Source organism: Plutella xylostella, chromosome 14 (assembly GCF_932276165.1).
Source record: "Plutella xylostella chromosome 14, ilPluXylo3.1, whole genome shotgun sequence".
Taxonomy (NCBI): Eukaryota; Metazoa; Arthropoda; class Insecta; order Lepidoptera; family Plutellidae; genus Plutella; species Plutella xylostella.
The window spans coordinates 703,283-722,884 of record NC_063994.1 but is presented as its reverse complement, the minus strand read 5'-3'; the positions used below and the strand labels follow the sequence as shown (position 1 = coordinate 722,884).

At 40.4% G+C, this 19,602-nt stretch overlaps 1 protein-coding gene across 1 annotated transcript; it reads left to right on the top strand.

The window, feature by feature from the left end:
• Positions 1–132: 132 nt before the first annotated feature.
• LOC105392111 (protein cramped) lies at positions 133–19,272 on the top strand. The gene is made up of 25 exons (XM_048625520.1): positions 133–171; positions 3,310–3,511; positions 4,508–4,804; positions 5,338–5,541; positions 6,382–6,560; positions 6,983–7,121; positions 7,473–7,625; positions 8,223–8,632; positions 8,899–9,036; positions 9,478–9,588; positions 10,546–10,861; positions 11,296–11,404; positions 11,848–11,974; positions 12,282–12,386; positions 13,180–13,272; positions 13,654–13,744; positions 14,704–14,778; positions 15,224–15,321; positions 15,702–15,791; positions 16,065–16,185; positions 16,650–16,728; positions 17,090–17,175; positions 17,813–17,941; positions 18,378–18,514; positions 19,141–19,272. The coding sequence occupies exons 1-25, from the start codon at positions 133–135 to the stop codon at positions 19,261–19,263; spliced, it is 3,651 nt and encodes a 1,216-aa protein (XP_048481477.1). The 3' UTR covers positions 19,264–19,272.
• Positions 19,273–19,602: the final 330 nt, after the last annotated feature.

Below are 19,602 nucleotides of genomic sequence, written 5' to 3'. Positions count from 1 at the left end.
TTTGTTTTTATTGTCGGCGGCCAGTGACGTCCTTGATCGTCATCTGTCATCCGTCGCGGTCCTCGTGGGAACGTCCCTAGCCGGAGGATTGTTGTTGTGCGTGTGAGTAATTGTGCGCGTGCGCAGGATGCGATGAAAGTGACGACGGCGGCTGAAAAGTTCAGTGAAAAGGTGCGTTTAAAAAAAATCTTGTCTTATGTCCTCTTCGGAAAAATAATACGAAAATGTTTATTAGTTAAGCAAAACCGCTGCTGGTGTTCCAGTTGAAATAAATAAACATACTCCACCCTCATCTTCACCCTGTATAGCAATATTGTTAGTCACCGACTCCCAAAGAAGAAGGTGGCAATAACCCTTCAGTGTTGGCAAAGGCCTATGTCCCGCAGTGCACTGTTTCAGCTGATTGACACACTGTCACGCCACAATAACGGTCAGAGTGCACTTTCTCATTGAGATTCACGATACATCGCCTCCGTTACATGTTGTTGGTTGTTGAGTGCAACTTTGTCCGTGATCGAGGTGGTTGGAACTGAAATGTGCAGGCCTAGTTAATAATGTTGAGTCTTCGCGTTTAATCGGCCAATATCGTTTTCCTACATTTAGCTCCAATTTCTCCATAGTCGGTTAGATCGTAACCACGGAAAGGTTGATCAATTATACGTCATCTCCATATTAAATTCTTGACAGTTGTGTCAAAAGTCAAGCAATAATCCCTGGTTATGCGCTAACCCTCTATGGCGAAAGTGGCACTTAGACACGTCAACGTTAAAATTTACGAGATTTTAAAACGCATAGGTATTTGCCGACTAAACATTATGTCTAAAAATTATTTCACCATATAAAATAGTTTAGGTTTCAGGCTCAATTAGTTGGAAAGATTATTTTAGATATGAATGTTTTTGTCTGTTCACAAAAAAAGTATAAGTACAATGATAAAATTGCACTCTATATTGTATGTAACTCAAACAAGAGGCCACGAAGTTTGGAGGTTCGTTGCCCGAATGCAGTAAGTTCAAGGCGAGCTTTGTTTATGTAGTTATGTATGTTGTCCGGGTGCAATTATTGCAGTTGCAACTGTAAAAAAAATATTTGTTATCTGATCCACCAGATAGTACTGACATGCTGGATAAACTTAATTTCCGCAAGAGGTTTAAGTAAATATGTGAATTTTTTTATATAAAGGTATCTATATTACCCAGCAAACAAGAGTCATTTGTAATTATTTTTTTTTGTCTTGTCTGATGTTATCACTATCACACATATACGTCATTATCATCAGCCCGTTACTCTCCACTGCTGGACATAGGCCTCCTCGGCCTTCCACATCCATGCACTACAGACCACCTGACTAAGGTCCAGTTGCCCAACATCATACAGCCCAGCTCCAGCTGCATCTTGTATACAGGTGATGCAAAATTCGTATATTAAGTGCCGATTTCTCCATTGTCGGTTATCTAACCGACATGGATTGATTTATAAATTAAACGTCATCTCCATATAAAATTCATGAGAGATGTGTCAAAACGTCAAAAGTCAACTATCCCTGGTTATGCTCTAACCGACTATGGAGAAATTGGCACTAAGACTCTTTCTTCGACCTTCCTCATCTAATCACTACTGGCTACAAAGTACTTTACTTATACTGCGAAGATGTCGATCCATTAGAGGCTGTCTAGCTAGGGGGCGTCCCACGCCACGTTTATTATCCCAATCGGGGATCCGTATCGTTTATCGGGTCTTTGGCAGACATGGCCAGCCTTCTTTCTTTCTATATAAAAGAGAGAAACACGTGTACGTATCAGAAACGTGCGGACAATAAGTGGCGGTATTGTGAATATTACGATGATCCGCGTCCATTTGTCGCGGGCCCATTATCACAGATGATGATGACTGTAATTATTTCTTTATAAATGAGATTCCTTTAGAGATTCGCTTTACTTCATTTTTCACCGTTAATTAAGGTAATTGTATTATTATTATAATCTTGTTTTGAATTAACGTCTGCAGATTTTCAGTACAACGTGGCTTATGTGATGGTAACTAACTGAAATTGATTACCTCGGGCATAGTTCATATTTAAATTCTAGATGTAGATTTTGCAACCCTACAATATTTTCCTCAATTATCAAATTCCTCAGCAAAATTACCTATGTGAAAAACGGGAAAGCAATGATTGAATTTATCGATCGCTACCGTTTCTGTATGTAGGTATTTTAGTCTTACTTTACCACCTTTACCTATTGACGTAATGGTGAATGAATCATGTATTTACTTATATCAATATTTAATGACCTATAAAATAACTATAAATTCATAAACCGGTCAAATAAGGGTCGTCTTCGCTTTATTGTTGGTACCAATAACTAGATTAGGTTCTCGCTCTACCAATCGCAAAGGTCCGAAATCCAAATTCCTAGCGGAAATTGAAGACCCTTAAATTTGTTGTTGTTTATATTATTTTATAGGCAATTAGGTTGGAAAATTATTATTTATTTTGGTGATACATAAATCTATTTAAAAATGATTATATCTTTTAAATAACATACTTCCTTACTGAATAGGGTCAAAGTTTGAATGTAATTTGCCATTTGAAATAAGAAGGTAGTAGGGGCTAAACTATATACTTAATAAAAGCTTTTGAATATCTCGGAAATAGAACGGCATTTTCGGCTCTGGACTAACGAGTCACCCCCCAGCCACAGAAAAACAAAACACTACGCCCCCAGCCATAGAACAACGTGGACTCGGTGTCCTCCCCTAGCCACCAAAACTATTAAGTTTATCGAATTCAGCCTATGCATAGTCGAAATTAGGCTGAATCTTTTTGTCATTCCATTCGCTACAAGGGCATCGTCAGTGGAATATATTATGCTCATATATTACAATAATACCGCTTAAATAATAATAGCTCGCTATTTCCGCACTGATATGTTTTGTTAGATCGAACAGATACGGACTTTGTAACGGTTTGCCTATGGTTGGAAGAGATTGCTTTTAATACATCAACTTTTAGTATTGATACTCTAAAAATACACAGGTACTACATAGAAGCGGGAAAGATAAAGTGCTGTGGCGCTTATGCTTATTGACCGACTATAAAAATTATAGATGTACTGGATAGAATTTTGTTATCCTTTGTCGTGATAACTCAAACTGTACGGAGCCGCAGGTTACCCTAATCTAGCTCTAGTCTTTATCACAGACGCGACAGAAGAAGAATAGCACTATTGCTTCTGTATGTCAAATAACCACATGCTCTGTCTCTTATTCTTTCTGTATGTATAATAACCACACTCGCTTTCCCCCTAGGTGGTGACAGTAAAAGAGCCCTCAAGCCCCAGCCCGCCGCCGCCGGAGCGCCCCCAGCCAGGCCCGGCGCAGCCCGAACTGCTGGGGTCACTGACCGCGCAGCCCGAGCTGCTGGGGTCGTTGACCACGCAGCAGCAGCAGCGGACCAGCGCCAGGGTCATCAAGAAGCTGAGGTTGGATGATGCGCCGAGCGCTAAGAAAGGTAGGACAGGTCAGGGATGGACAACTTATTAACTTTTTGCGTCCCAAAATATGCCTGACGAATCGCGCCTTAGATTTATATTGTATAGGACACAAGGATTCAAGGGATTAAAGCGATTACACAGATAAAGTGCCGATCCCTTTGATTTTAAAGGTTTTTAGAGATAATTCTGGGAGAAAAGTAGGCTATGTGTTAATGCAGGGAGTCAGCTTTGTCTAGTTGTTTTCCTGTAAAATAGTATTAACAAGTAAGTCAAAGTCTGGTCGGATTCGGATTGTGAAAATTTTGGATGTTTTAAATAGTTGGCGCAGCAAGTGACTATTTCCTGAATGCTATTGTTACCTGTCTAGCATCGAACCCGGAACCACGAGGGTCATAAGCCGAGTGCTCTTCCAATGCACTGATTAGGAACTTGAATTTTTAATGCAAATACATAAAAGATGTCGGTTTAGTGAACCTATTTCCAGAGATCACCAGCCTTGATTTTTCGCAAGGTCTTCTTCTAAATAATTACAATTTTATGTTGAATTTAAATCTACCTAGTTACCTACTTCTTGTTTTGTTAATTTATTGAAATATAAACAAATAATCCATTTGTTTTTATGCCTATTTTATTTGATGACTGATTTGATTATACTCGTACTTGTTTTATTCGTAAATAGCTGTTATTTATATTTTAAACATTGTCGTTTAAACTCAGAAATTTAATTTATGAATAGTTACTAATGTGTGAGTCAGCTATAAGTTATACTGTTATAACTAATGTTTTGTATAATTTGAATTCCATAAATACTTTAATAGTCTAGTTTTATTAGTTTATTTCCGTCTGTAACTAATTATTTTAGTCATTAGGTCAAGGGGCTCTTATCACAAAACAACCAATCATCAATCATCTAAAATACCTATTTAGGAACTATCCCTTCCAACCTTACATTTATAATTTAAATTATATTCCCACATATTACCTGATAATCTAACTGAAAAATCTATCCCCAGATGCGACCCAAGAATGCGACACATCCCAGAAGCCTAAAGAAGACGAAAAGGAACCCCTAAAACTGACGACCGTCAAACCGCGCATGCCAAAAGCAATATGGCTGACTGACGAGAAAAGTCTGTTCTTCGAAGCTTTGAACGAATACGGGAAAGACTTCGACGCTATAACTGCGCATATTTGTGCTAAGATGAAGAAGAAGGGAGTTCCTGACGTGATGCTGAAGACCAAGAGTCAAGTCAGCCACTTCTACTACAGGACCTGGCATAAGCTGTCCAAGCATGTGCACTTTGATGAGAGTAAGTGTTTTTATGTTTATTGTTATAGCATTGTACTTGGTAAGTTGTTAGAGGAAAGTGGATGGCCGATCATTATGTTATTCCGTGGGAGAAGACTATGTCCAACAGTGGACTATAACAGGTGGATGATGATGATAATCTTAATAGTCAGCTATTACATTGTATTATTTTATCGCCGTTTTTAATTCACTTCTAGTCAAAGCATCTTCAGACATAGATTCTTAAAAAATTAATTCTGTTCGTTGGTGGAGTTTCCCAGCTTTTTAACAGAATCTATGTTTTTTCATTGAAGGCATAATTATCCCTGATTACGCTCTTAAGGTTACAACGGTACGCTTATATGTATAAGCGTAAACGGATCACTTTTTTTCTTCTGTTAACCAGGCGTTCTCGAGCTCGCGACAGAAGAAAAGAAAAGCTATAAGTTTGTGTTACGCTCATGTGTGCTGTGAACCTTAGGGTCGGTGGTTTAGAATTGTCACACAGGACTACCTACCCTTTTCTCTTACTCACCATCCCTACGCCTCTTCCAGACGTAAAAAAAGTAGCCCAGGAGCTCTACGCCCTCATAAACTACGGCGAGCTGCGCAAGAAGCTGGTCTCCGTGCCGGAGAAGACGTGCGCGCGGCTCGGGGAGATGGTGGCGCGCGGCGGGCTGGTGCTGCGCGCGCGCGGCCGCCAGCTGCGCGTGCGCACGCCGCCGTGCCGCGCGCTCCGGAAGCTCAACCAGATACACGGTATGTGCGGGGAGATGTGTCGCAGCCGGGTCGTTAAATCATTTCAGCATTTCATTATTTCATTATTTCATTATTTCATTATTTCATTATTTCATTATTTCATTATTTCATTATTTCATTATTTCATTATTTCATTATTTCATTATTTCATTATTTCATTATTTCATTATTTCATTATTTCATTATTTCATTATTTCATTATTTCATTATTTATTTATTTATAAACATTGCAGTGATACATATGATAGGGTACAGAAGAATTCCCACAAAACCAATATTTTTGGTTTGACTGTGGGTAAACGGTGACATTATTTTAATTAAGCTGTTATTTAAAAATTAACAAAATAAACAATATATTGACTGTGTCAAGTGAGCAGTGCAAGGAAGGCACCACTCTCAATCATAATAAGTTTTAAGTATCGTAATAAGTTTTAAGTAAATGTTTTTTTAATAATGTTTTAAATAAAATTATTTCATTATTTCATCATTTCATCATTTCATCATTTCATCATTTCGTAATGTAATACACCGGATTATACGATTCGGCTGCGACAGATACAAGGCACGGCGAGATGGATGGATGGATGGATGGACGAATTGACATTGAGGTGTTTACATGAAATTTACACCGTTGACCAGTTAATTTAACCCCCTTTCCCCCCAGAGCGGTGTGTAGGCAACCGCGTCTGCAGCCGCTGCATCATAACCCTGCGCGCGCGGCACGGCTACGCCGATATTAGTCACCTTACTAATGATTTTGTTATACCGTTTCTATCTCCCTTGAAAATCCTCCGATTTTCGTGAAATTTACACCACTAAACAGCTCATTTTCCCCTCTAGAACGGTGTGTAGGTAACCGCGTCTGCAGCCGCTGCGTCATAACCCTGCGCGCGCGCACGGCGGCGGCGTGGGCGCGCGTGGCGGCCGCGGCGCACAACCCGCGGGCGCAGGCCGAGCTACCGTTGCGGACGAGGTTGGACACGTTTATAAATGCGCTGCAGAAACGGTGGAGCGGGGGGGTATCCTTTTGAAAGTGGGGGGAGGGAGTTGTGATTATTATGGTTATCTATGGAATTCATATATCACATATATGTTTATCTATGATATACAAATAACAAATTGTTCTCTGTCAGAGAGTGACAAAACAGTTCAATGGCTAAAACGTCCAATATTTTTTTATGAATAAATTTTACAGATTAACTTGAACTTAGTAAATAGTTCAAGAAGATAATAGTTAAATTAAGAAATCATCAGCTACGTCACTTTTGTATCGTTCATATCTGTTGGGTAAAGAATCCTTTGGTGTCAACCAGAAACATGTCCTGAACCAGAAAACATCTACCGTTGTTGTTTAAAGGAAGACAACTGATCATTCTGAAAACTGTTTCCTTCAAAATACTCAAAACATTTTGTTTATAAGCAAATCCTTAATAACAAACAGTCAGAGAAGCACTCTAAACTAAACCCGTTAGACAAAGATGAAGAGGACAGCCAGGAGGCGACCGTGTCGACTGCGGACGGTGACCGAATCGACGCGGACGACCATCTGCATATGGAGCCGGAGAGGCTCATTGTGGAAGGTACATTATACATTTTTAACCAGTTTTCTATTAACTTTCATTTTAATTATTTAATATCATCACCATGTTTAACTAATACGCATCCACTGCCGGATACCTCTGAAGGGAGGCGTCTTATCCAAACGCTACCAGTGGCCGTAACGGCAGGATGCCTGTCAAAGATCATCTTTTTAGCGTTCAGGATGCCTGGGGCACAGGCTACGTTAGCTTATTTTGCTATTCACTCAAGTCTTACCCACCGAAATCACAGATACCAATAATTCTCATCAATTCGTCCATATTTCCAACCCTGTTAGGAGGCAGGAGGCATGTGTGTATGAATGTAATTATTTCACTCTTTGTCCGTAACAGAAAGCAAGCTCCCTAAGAAGCTATCTCTCCACGTGGGACCCCCCCCGGGCGCCGTCATCCACCTGCCCGTGCTGACCGGCAGCGAACACCTCTCGAGCCAGAAGATCTGCTTCGCGAGCTATCTGGAGCGCATGTGCAGCAAGGACAAGCAGTGTGAGTGTGAAACGTGATGTGATGGGTTTGAGAGAGAGAGAGAGAGAGAGAGAGAATATTCTTTATTTGTACACACATATAAAATAAATTTACAGAACTTAAATACTAACACATATGTACAGCAGTGTGAGTGTGAAATGTGATAGAATAGACATACAGTTTATTTGTAAACCAAAAAAGAATTATGAAATATACAAGTTGAACTGAAATAAAATATACAATTGTTCTATCTATCATGGCGAGCTGATTTTCCGCATTTAGCCTCTAAGGTGGGCCATTATGCGTGTTACAAGTTGAGCTTAATTAGGGTACAAAAGGCGGGTTTATGACTAAAAGCGATCTTTGCCAGACAACCTTTGGATGGAGGGAATAAGAGATTAAGATGATGATGATATACGTATGTGAGTTGTTGTGGGTACGAGTGTAATGTTTGCGGATGTGGTTTTTTTTTGTGGGTTGGTGTGATTTTGGTTGTTAATGTTCATGAAAGCATTAAAACAAGCTTCAATAAATAAATGTTTCAAAATTTTAATATTGAAGATGTTAGTTCACTTTAACTCTTTATTTACTCTAAATTATATTTTGTATGGTTTCCAGCCAAAATAAGAACACCGAAACGGCAGCGCAAAGACAGTGCCACCGACAAAGACAAAGAAGTGGAACAAAAGAAGTTCAAAGCTGATGAAACTACACCTACACCTAAACAACGTATGGACATAGACGAAACGGCCATAGACGGGATCGAGCTCATGGCTACCATCAAACACAACCATGAAGACGAAGAACAAATTGGAAAGCTCACTGAAGACGAGAAAGAGACAAAACACGACGAGTTGACTGAGGAGGAAAGAGACGGGGCTACTGAAAGAGATAAGGAATTGTCGGAGAAAGAAAAGGATAGTTTCTCGGAAATGGAAGATGATGAGAAGTTTAATAATGATACGGATAATGAGAGCGATGGAAGAGTTGAGAAGAATGGGAAAGAGAGGAAGTTTAAGAATCTAAAGGTGAGTAATTTTTCACAGGTATTTCTTACGTGATCACATTTTATTTATCATCAGCCCCTAACTGATATAGACCTCTACTTATCTCAGACCGTTTGCGTTACGCTGGGGGTGTTTTTTGTTTTTGGACTTCTTTCCTACTTAAAAACATGTTAACCTCTGCTTCCATCGCTTTTTTGGAACACGCGACCTGTTTTTTTATTTACGACAGTAGATACTTAGTCTCTACTATGAATATAAGTGTATAATATGCAACAATAAATCGGCAGGTAAAGTTCCGCATCCGCCCCAAGAAGCGCGGCGGAAGTGTTTGCACCTTAGTAGGGGGTGCGGGGGATGCGGGGGGCGCGGGGGACGACGCCGCTGAGGTGCAGATCAAGGTGCCCGAGGACAAGGAGGAGACTCAGGTGAGGGGTGATAGGAGAGTATTGGCAGCCATGAACAGTTTTGCTATGAGCAAGAAGTCCAGCAGCTTTATAGTAATAAAAAAACAAACTTATATTATTTAAACTTATGTGAACAAAAATCTAATTATAGATTTTCACAACATAAGTGCAATGTTTGTAAACAAAAATTAAAAATCTTATTTAGAACTTTATATTTTTTATAAAATTATAAAACAGATCATGAGTGCAATGTTTCCAAACATAAATTTCAAAACTATTCGTGTCATTTTTTATTATTTTTCCCTTCAACTCTTATCTTTGAAAACAACAATTAGTAATAAGAAGAAGCATTATTTTTGAGAATGTTGTGGATACCTCTAATGAGACATGTCAGAAGTGGAACTGTGAATTCAGTTCCTAATAAATTTATTTAACTCAACTAATAACTAAATGTAATTCCAGGCACATGAGGACAAGCCCGACATCGACGCGGAGCTCGTGACGCGGCAGGTGCGGCGCGGCTGGAGCGCCACCGACGCGGGGAACCTCACTGTAGGGGACCTGTACCTTATGGTGAGTGGACGCGGCTGGGGCGAACACAGACCCTTTGCCATTTTACCAACATAATAAGTAAACTAAATATAGTTCTGGTTTAGGTTATAGTCCAGAAAATTCATATAAATCACTAGCCTAAATCCGGGTTTAAACTAGAACTATCTTTAGTCTTTATTTCACGATGAGGGGATTTTTCTTTTAGGGCCTTCTCAAAACGCAGAGTTATCCGTTTCAGCCGTGGATAGACCGGTAATCAGGTACGGTTAATCAGGTAATACGTAATAAAATAGTAAGGAAATAGTGGGAGCAAAGTATGCCTCTACCCACGACGCGACGGTAGCGGATAGCTCTCCGGTAGTTTTGTGATTAGGAGATTACAAATGTGTATCTCTAAATTTTTCGACCAAATGACTTTAGCTATCTAGTTTTTACCTATTTATCTACTAAAGTTTTTATTTATTTAAAAATAAAGTAAAAATTCCTATAAGGGATAAATAAACCTAACATTTACTTTACCAACCTTCACTGATGTCTCAATATAATGAATGCATATAACGGTGTACTATTATGTACTTTGCCACTGTGATTACACATGAAAAGTGACAAAGCATTTGTTGTAATCTTTAACTATACCTGTTTTATAGCAGTGTCATTTGATTAATGCTTAAATACATACAGTTTGTTCATTGGTCTTGCATTTCATTGATTGTTCTTAGTGTCGTAGGACAAATGACATCAACATTACGGTTGAATGTGGCATTTACTATAATAGCTTAGGGTGGCTTTAGTGTTTCATTTTTCTTCTAGTTGCCACAGGTAGTCTTTAATAAAATCAAACATTTTCATAATTATGTTTTTATTAAAATCCTTTCAAATCTCATAATATTACACCCATTTGCAATGTCACAAAGTTTATACAACAACAATAATGAAAACAGTCACGCTATAACTGCATTTGTTTCTGTCAAATTTCAGTTTGGATCGCGTTCAAAAATCCAGCTAGACTATTGGTGGGCGGAAGCCACGCCCCCTTTGCCGCAGCCAATCACAATCACACAAAAGCAGAAAACCACATCCGAAGGAGACAAAACATCTCCAGTAGAACGTGTGAGTGAAAAGGAGAAAAATGGCATCGATAAGAAAGAGAAAGCAGATAAAACGCCAGAGAAAGGGACAGACAGCTCTGTCGAAGATGACAAGGAGAAAAGAGAAAGCGATACTGACATATTTTCGCCTAAAAACACGTACAGTCAAGATTCCAATGATGGGCTTTCGGGAGACGAACGGAAAAGTAAGTTATTAATTTTTCCAAAAACAAAATGGTCTATTTGAATACGAGTAACATGAATGTATTAATACATACATAGCTCATACTTAACTGCCTTTATCCCAATCAGGTGGCTCGATCCTTTTATATCATATAACCACATAACTAACGCAACATGTTTAAAGTAGTACAAACTTTTGTTGTTGTTGTGCTAAGCTTTGTTTTTCATTGCTCGCGAATGTATTTGAAATCCTGAAACATGACCATGCCAACTTATGTCAGTGGTCACGTCTTAAATGCACCCCGTGCATAAGTTTTTGCAAGACGTGACATAAGTTTTTCATCGTGGTCACTCACATCACATCTCGCAGCCTCAAGAGCGAGCGCGACGGTGAACTTTGTCACATCTTAAATGCGCCCCGTACTAGCCCTTCTATAACTGACATTGTTCGTTTCAGACGAGCAGCTCCTGTCTCCAGACCACAAGAGCCTCCGGCTGTCGAGCAAGCTGGTGAACCGCCCCGAGCCGCCCGCCGCGCCCGACTACGCCGCTGTTATGACCGAGAGGTAATGTTTACATTTGTGTCTTATATAGTATAGTATAGTATGATCCTATTTATATGCTATAAATATAAAGCCTTTTTTAATTCAGCTGCAGCAACAACTCTAAAATACAGACTTCAGACGTCTAAATAAACTTCACGACACGTTTGTATGCATTTGGAAAGATTCACATCAGTCAGATTAGTGTCTGTTGTTGACTGTTCAGGTAATTATGCAGTTGATACTCACTGGGCGGTTTCTTTCGTAAACTCTATTCAGCTGTCTAGCGTGAACTAGCGTCTAATATGATTATCTAACCCCAACGTGATAGCACCAATTTAAATTATTGCTTCATACCGATGCATCAATGCTTGATGGTAACCCCGACATGATGAGAACCCACTTTAACATGTATTTATTACAATCGACTCTACATCTATAGTAACACAATCCACATTTCCCCACAGACTCAAACGCCTGCTCTCATTGGCCGGCAACCCGCACGTGCCGGCACCCCCCGCGCCCCCCGCCGCCCCCGCGCCCGGCAAGTGCCCCTGCGGACACGTGTGCGCACAGAAGAAGAAGCCGCACGAGGTATGAATGATGATGAATCACGAGGTATGAATGAGGATGAAGTGCTTTTTATATGGTGATTTCACACGAGGTATGAGCGATGGGTAAAGTGGCTTGTTGTAAGTTATGTGGATTTAGCGTGAGTCACAGGTCAAGGCATGTATAATAGGTAATGTATTGTTGAACGGCGGTTGAATCTAAAGTGGTACCATATTAATAGAGAAATTACTTCAAAACTGGTTAAATCACATAAACCTACTTTATAGTTTAAGTCGTATATAAAAACTACAGTATATCTTAGGTATATAGGTATCTATCGACACTTTAGTTAGAATATTCTAAGAGTATCAGCCTGATGGCGCCCCCCCCGCCCCCCGCGCCCGGCAAGTGCCCGTGCGGACACGTGTGCGCGCAGAAGAAGAAGCCTCATGAGGTATGAGCGATGGGGGAGTGGGTTTGACGTCGAGATTAGAGATTACATTAGAGTGTGGAGTAATCCACAAACCCGAGGTTCGCTTCGCCTCTTACCCTACCCTACCCTACCTACCTACCCTACCCTAACCTACCCTACCCTACCCTACCTACCTACCCTACCCTACCCTACCCTATCCTACCTTTCTTTCCTTTTAAGCCTTTCCTGCGGGGACTTCCACTAATATTTCAATACGAACATTAGCGAAATCGGTTCAGCCGTTCTCGAGTTATAACGTCAGGAAGGAAACCCGATTTATTTTTAGATAGTAGATGAAATTGTAGTATCTGGTGCTAATGTTATATACTCTAGATACACGTTGCACGTGACTTACGTGTCATCTTGGTTGGAGAGTAGCCTCTCATTTCCTCTTGCTAAATCTTTTTGGCTAAATTTGTTCACATTACAGTACACGACCTTATAGAATAGAATAGAAAAGAATACTCTTTATTTTGCACCATTAAAGACAACATTACAATTCAAAACTTATGTATAAAATAGTACAAAAAAAGGCGGCCTTATTGCTTAAAGCAATCTCTACCAGACAACCTTTGGATAGAAGAGACAATCTTAACATAATTCATGGGAGTAGAGGTGCAAGGTATACTACTTAGACAGTACATACTATAGACTATATAAATAAATAATACAACACAATATAAAATATATGTATCTATATCTATTGTTCATTACTATCCACAAGTGCACAAAATATAGTACTTACCTAATAATTTAATATCTTCTTTATCTACAGAAGTCATCCCCCCAACCATTGAGCGCGGAGGAGACGCATGGTTTGTTGTTCCGACACCCCACGCCGCTCGCGCCGCAGCACACTGACAACCGGGTGAGAGCATCATCATAACTGATATAAAGTAATAGACGACCTAATGGTGTAGTTGTTGGTGACCCTGACTGCTATGCCAAAGGACTTGGGTCTGGGAATTCCATTAGGAAACCGGCCTGAACAAAAAGTACTCTCTACTGCTCAGTGCACATATCATTGTATTCAAAATCAAATGCTTTTATTCATCGTATAAATATAATTCTAATGAACGTATTTCTTTTAAAGGTCCCGGGTCTGGGAATTAAATTAAGAAAACCGGCCTGAAAAGAAATGTACTCTCAACTGCTCAGTGCTCATATTCAAAGTCAAAGCTTTTATTCGTCGTATAAATATAATTCTGACCAACGTATTTTTTTTAAAAACTACTCTATGTTCCGCCAGGTGTCGGCGGGTGAGTCGCGCGGGTCTCTGCCGCAGCGCCATCTGGTGGTGCAGAGGATGCTGCCTCTGCTGCCGTCCCGCGGGAAGCATGGTCAGTAGTATATACTATACACATAGTACTATATACTATACAGAAGGACTAGCAAGGGGCGCAATTAAGACGTGACATAAGTATTGCATCGCGCTCACACTCACATCGCGCAGCCTCAAGAGCGAGCGCGACGGAGAACTTTTGTCACGTCTTAATTACAAGCCCCGAGCTAGCCCTTGAGCACAAGGAGTGTCGCAAAAAGGGTATACTAAGCCGAAAGGAGGGGCCAATTTGAACAACTTTTGTTCTACGAATTTTGGATATTCGCGAAAAAATAATTCCACTAAAGTCTCTTTTTTTATCTCAGATACTAAGTTAACAGATTCTGAGCGGTTCATTAGCAGTCGATTGCTTCGCCAATAGAACGATACGTCACTAAATCGCGGGACAATCGACTGTTGATGAGCCGTTCAGAATCTGTCAATTTAGTGTCTGAGATTAAAAACTGACTTTAGTATACCACTTTTGCAACTCTCTGTACGGGCAAAGTTTGTTACTGTTTCACGTAACAACTAAAACAAACACAACAAAACAAACACTCACGCCCTGTACTAATGTACTCCCTTGCGGGGTAGGCAGAGGTGCATTGCTGCACCCACTTTTCGCCAGAGCGTTATGTTAGTCCCAATGTAATAGGGGGCGGGCCTATTGCCATTTTACGGGCACATCCAAGACCCGAGAACAAATATCTGTGTTTAAACAAATATCTGCCCCAGCCGGGAATCGAACCCGGGACCATCGGCTCGGTAGTCAGGGTCACTAACCACTACGCCATTCGGTCGTCACTACGCATACGTATACGTAATAACTACGTAATAACTTTTAAAAGATTTTCACGAAAACTGATATGCTGGAAGCTGACAACCTGGATTAGTACATGGTCTATTTTTCTAAAGCGATGCGAAGTTTGCGCGGTAATGCTAGTCTATTATAATAATGAATTTTATATATTCTTTCAGTTGAACCTGTGGAGGAGAAGGCCGAGCCGCCATCGCAGTCGGGGTCTGTGGACGCGAGCCGGGACAACGCGCACAGTGAGCCTTATGTCCCTATACTTAAGAACCATATCTAACAGAAGCATGCACTAACTAAACCATTGGCCTAAAGTATACTAAGTAGAACTTACGTTTGGTTTTTGGAATAATATTAAAACTTTTTTATAGTCATTATAACGGTTCTGGACAAAAACAACAGTAAGTCGGAGAGTAGAGGCTAGTTATATGTCATAACAATTTATTTCTACAGATTTTTAAAGATACTTTTACTTCAGAATTTTCAAACGTTATAATGTATAAAGTCAGATGATAAAGAGCACGATATGACGTCGTGCTCAATGCTCTTCTCTTGCTCTCTCCCATTGAACACTAGCAAGTAGAAAGGACACTTTTTATGACGTGACTTCGCATCTGTCGCATCCTGTTTAGGAGTCCTGAATGCTGCAATCTCCTAATCGATAATGTTTACGTAATTCCCCGACAGATGGCGCCACAAGCACCGAGGGTGAGCTGTGGACGAAGGGCGAAGTCGAGGACTACTCGCTGTCCAGTCTACTGGGGCAGCTCGGGAACGATAACCAGGTTCATATAAACATATTTATTATTATATACAGGGTGTTGCAAAAGTGTAGAACTAAAGTTGCCTAGGATGACCCCCGAAACACCCTCCAACGGCTTACTATACGACTTTTGCGACACCCTGTATACTTCTTATCTTGTCGTTGACAAACAATAAATTAAAGCTAGATGAGGATTTGTCACCAATGTTAGACGATAATGCAGTTAAATATCAGTCGCTGACTGCCCAGTGCCCAGCCCCTGCTGCACGGCTCCGTTATCGACATAGATAACCCTAAATATACTGCCGTAAATATAGCGCTATCATTGGTGGAACGCGCATTACACGAGTTTATCGACGTTGTGTGATTGTACTAATTTGGTATGTGTTTTTATTCTTACAGAAAGCGCAATCTCAAAAATCGGAGGAAACAAATGCAAACTTGTTCAGATATCCGACACCCATCGCGCCCAAACAGCAAGATACAGCTAAGGTAAACTAAATCTTATTCCGCATTCATTAGAATGAAGTCACTCAAAATGCGTCTATATATATTCTTTATTTATTTAATTCTTTTATTGCTCAAATATAAATAAACAAAAGTCACTTTGTGAATTTTTGTTTATGGATTTAATTATACTCATTACTTAAATGAAATTAAAAATATGATATTATTGTTTTTTTCATCTAAAATTCTAAACGTATTATAAGTTAACAACGCCCTAGCGCCATCTAGCGTTTCTCTAACAAACCACCTCCTCCCCAGGCCCCCAAAGAGCTGATAACCTCGGACCTGCCGCCGTACAGGCGCGGGCGCGCGCGCGCGGAGCCCCGTGTCGTGGTGCAGAGGCTGCTGCCGCTGATGCCTAAATATACACAGTCTAATAGTAAGTGCGCTGTCTGGTGAAGTGGATTTAGGTATTAACCTAATCGCGCAAATGAGTCCAAAATTTAGGCTAATATTGCAGAGACTACTCAAGTACACGCAGTCTAATAGTGAGTGTGTTGTTTAATTAAGTGGATTTAGTTTTTTCGGTATTTTAGATTGACGCATCTCTATTAGCGAGCAAGACCCATATTGCAGAAACTCCTTCCTAAATACACACATTCCAATAGTGAGTGCGCTGTTTGATGAAATATATTAAGGGTTTTCTTTCATTTTAGGTTGTTTTGGTTATTGATTTCGATTAAGGTTTTAGTATTTACACCTAAGCAAAGTACCGTTTCACGACAATCGGTCTCTGAGGCTCCTTTTATGCACCCCAATGAAAACAAAAATATTCGTGTAAAATATGTCAAAATAAAAACACTAACCAACCAATGTTCCAACTGTATATGTATTTCCATGCAGATCTGATCCCGGTGAAGCTGGTGTCCAACACGCCGCCGCCGCCGCCCAAGATCGCGCCAAGGCCCAGCCCGCCGCAGGAGTGAGTACTGACACCTAAATATACCTATTGCTTAAACTCCATAAAACCAAAATAATTTTATGAAAAACCATTTATGAGAATCTACCAATAAGCGGCCTAATTTATCATCTCCATTATCATGATTTTTTTTTATATATAATAATAATATATTGTGTGCATGGCGTCGTGCATGTGTGTGTTTTTAGTGCAGAAACGAACAGCTTGAGGCATTTTTAAGCTGTAAGTTTGCACTAAATCACACGGCACGACGCCGCAACACTGTAACGGTTTGGCATTGATATTTTGACAATCAAAATCACGAAGTGAAATCGTTTACTTACACTCATGATTGTATGATAATATTCATAATACTTCCCCGCAGCATTCACTTCTACGTGCTGAACGACATGAAGGGGCAGCTGTTCAACGCGGGCTCGCCCGCCGCCGCCGCCACCGACAACATCAAGTGTGAGTCAGAAAACACCGCTTTAAGCTGTTTCTGATTTCGTGCGGATTCCATCACGCACTCGGGATTGCCCCGCCCACGTGACACCCGCAAGTGAACATTATTTTCATACGACTATTTAATGTAATGCGGAACGCCGGAAAGTGGTGTGTGATCCCGCATCCTTGATGAAATCCACACCATATTAAAACCACCCTTTTAAATAACAATTTTCTTTATATGCAATAAAGGATTAAATAAATAAATAAATAAATAAATATATTTTTGAAACAATGTCTACAACATTTAAAGCATGTGCACCTATATCCATGCATTTTCATCTTCAACTTTCTTCTTCAGCTTTCTGTCGTTGTCAATAATAATTAATGTTAATGTTGCTATGTCCACACTGTGTCTTTTTTCTTCATTAAGGTCATGCCTCACGTGCGCGTATGCGCTATAACACATGCCCAAATAATGACCAAAAAGGCACAGTTTGGACATAGCAACATTAAAATTATACCTTGTTTCACGGGTAAAGACATTTTGTTTGTATCAGAGGTCTTTCCCGTGAAACAAGGTATAAATATTATTGTAAGCGTCAAATGAAAGTTAAATCTTAGCAATCCTCCATAAATAACCATTATTCCCCCCCTACAGTCGAGGTGGGCGACATAGCGGACTTAGTAGAAGAGCCCCCACAGGACGCCGCCGCCGCGCCCCCCGCGCCCCCCGCGCCCGCCGAGACGTCTGTCGGGGATGACGACAAGCAACAGGGGAAGAGCAATGGTGAGTGTATAGACTAAGCTGCAAAAGTTGCTTCTAAATTAACGTCTATGTAAATCGTTTTATACTAACAACTCTTATTTTTACAACTTTTTGAATGTTAAAATATAAGTATGTAAGAGTCTGAAAATTACGTATTTTTTTGTTTCTCAACGTTTTTGTAAAGTCTCCTTGAGTCCTATATTATACTGACTGACTGTATTTTGATGATATATTTTATATGAGCTTCATACACCCGAAATAATACATTTTTATATTTGAGTGGTTTGGTATCAAAATCAGCCAACATTATTTTACTTTATTGCAGATATTTCAATAATCAGATTAATTATTATCTGAGGAATAAAATTATGCCACTGAGCTATCTGTTCTAAGGTACATCCATCAACACCAAATCCATCATATCAAACAACTCATTTATTTTTAACCTCTCCACCAGACTTCCTCCCAGTGGAATGCCTGTCCCTCTCCCCGTCGCGGCTGCTGCGCGACTCGGCGTGGCTGGAGGGCGGCGTGCAGGACTTCTCCCTCTCCAGCTTCCTGGGCCACCTGGAGGCGCGCCCGCCGGACCTGCAGGTCACACACTGATACACAGACAGACACATACAGACGGGCATAAGACCCTTCCCTGTGAGTCACACACTGATACACACAGACACAGACAGACAGACAACAGTGGGCGTAAAACGCCTCCCTGTGGGACACCTGAGCAAAATGTTATAGTTGTTATATACACGCATGCATACAGACAGCCATCCTTGCGGAAGCGTAAGGGCGGGTTTCCACCATGTGGTAAAAACAGTAATGATACACACAGACACAGACAGACGGACCTGCAGGTCACACACTGATACACACAGACAGACGGACCTGCAGGTCACACACTGATACACACCAGACAGACATCAGTGGGCGTAAGACGCCTCCCTGTGGGACACCTGAGAAAAATAAGAATTTTTTGATACAAATAAACGCATACAGACAGCCATCAGTGGGCATAAGACGCCTCCCTGTGGGACACCTGAGCAAAATGTTTAGATAGATAGATAGATAGAGTACTCTTTATTTGTAAACCATATTTTTTTTAATCAGAATTTAACTAGGGTACAAAAGGTAGTCTTATAGCTTTAGTTGTTGATACACACACACGCATGGTCATAGCCCAATAAATTGACTATGCTATAATGCTTATTATCCTGCAGGTGGATTCTCATCTCCAATCCCTGATGGTGGAGAGCAGCGTGGACTACGTGGCTAAGTTTGCAGATCTCGCTGCCGAGGTCACCAAGGAACCCGACCTACCGCCATCTAGCGATATACCTTGAACTTATTACTATAACAGTGGTCATAAGACTCCTCCTTGTGGGACACCTGAGAGAAATGTTTAGACTCGAAGATACTACAACTTTGTTGGCTTGTATTTAATTGTTGTGTTATGTAATGGAAAAACCGATTCTAATTTATTGACCCAGTTTCTGAACTGATGTAAAACATAAAGATGTACAGTTCTCCCATATTAATAATGCGCATGCAAATCTTCGCAAACTGTCGTATTCCCGGAAACACCCGAATCATTGAATTAAACAAAGCACTTGCATTTTGATCCTTGTTCGAAAGAAATAGTAGTCAATATCATGTGACACATAATCGAAAACAATTTGGGC

Bases quoted from the DNA above. Each gene is read 5' to 3' on its own strand.
- LOC105392111 (XM_048625520.1), top strand. From the start codon at position 133: ATGAAAGTGACGACGGCGGCTGAAAAGTTCAGTGAAAAG. The intron at 14,779-15,223 runs GTGAGCCTTATG...ATTCCCCGACAG, and splicing joins GAGCCGGGACAACGCGCACA to ATGGCGCCACAAGCACCGAG. The intron at 17,942-18,377 runs GTGAGTGTATAG...CCTCTCCACCAG, and splicing joins GCAACAGGGGAAGAGCAATG to ACTTCCTCCCAGTGGAATGC.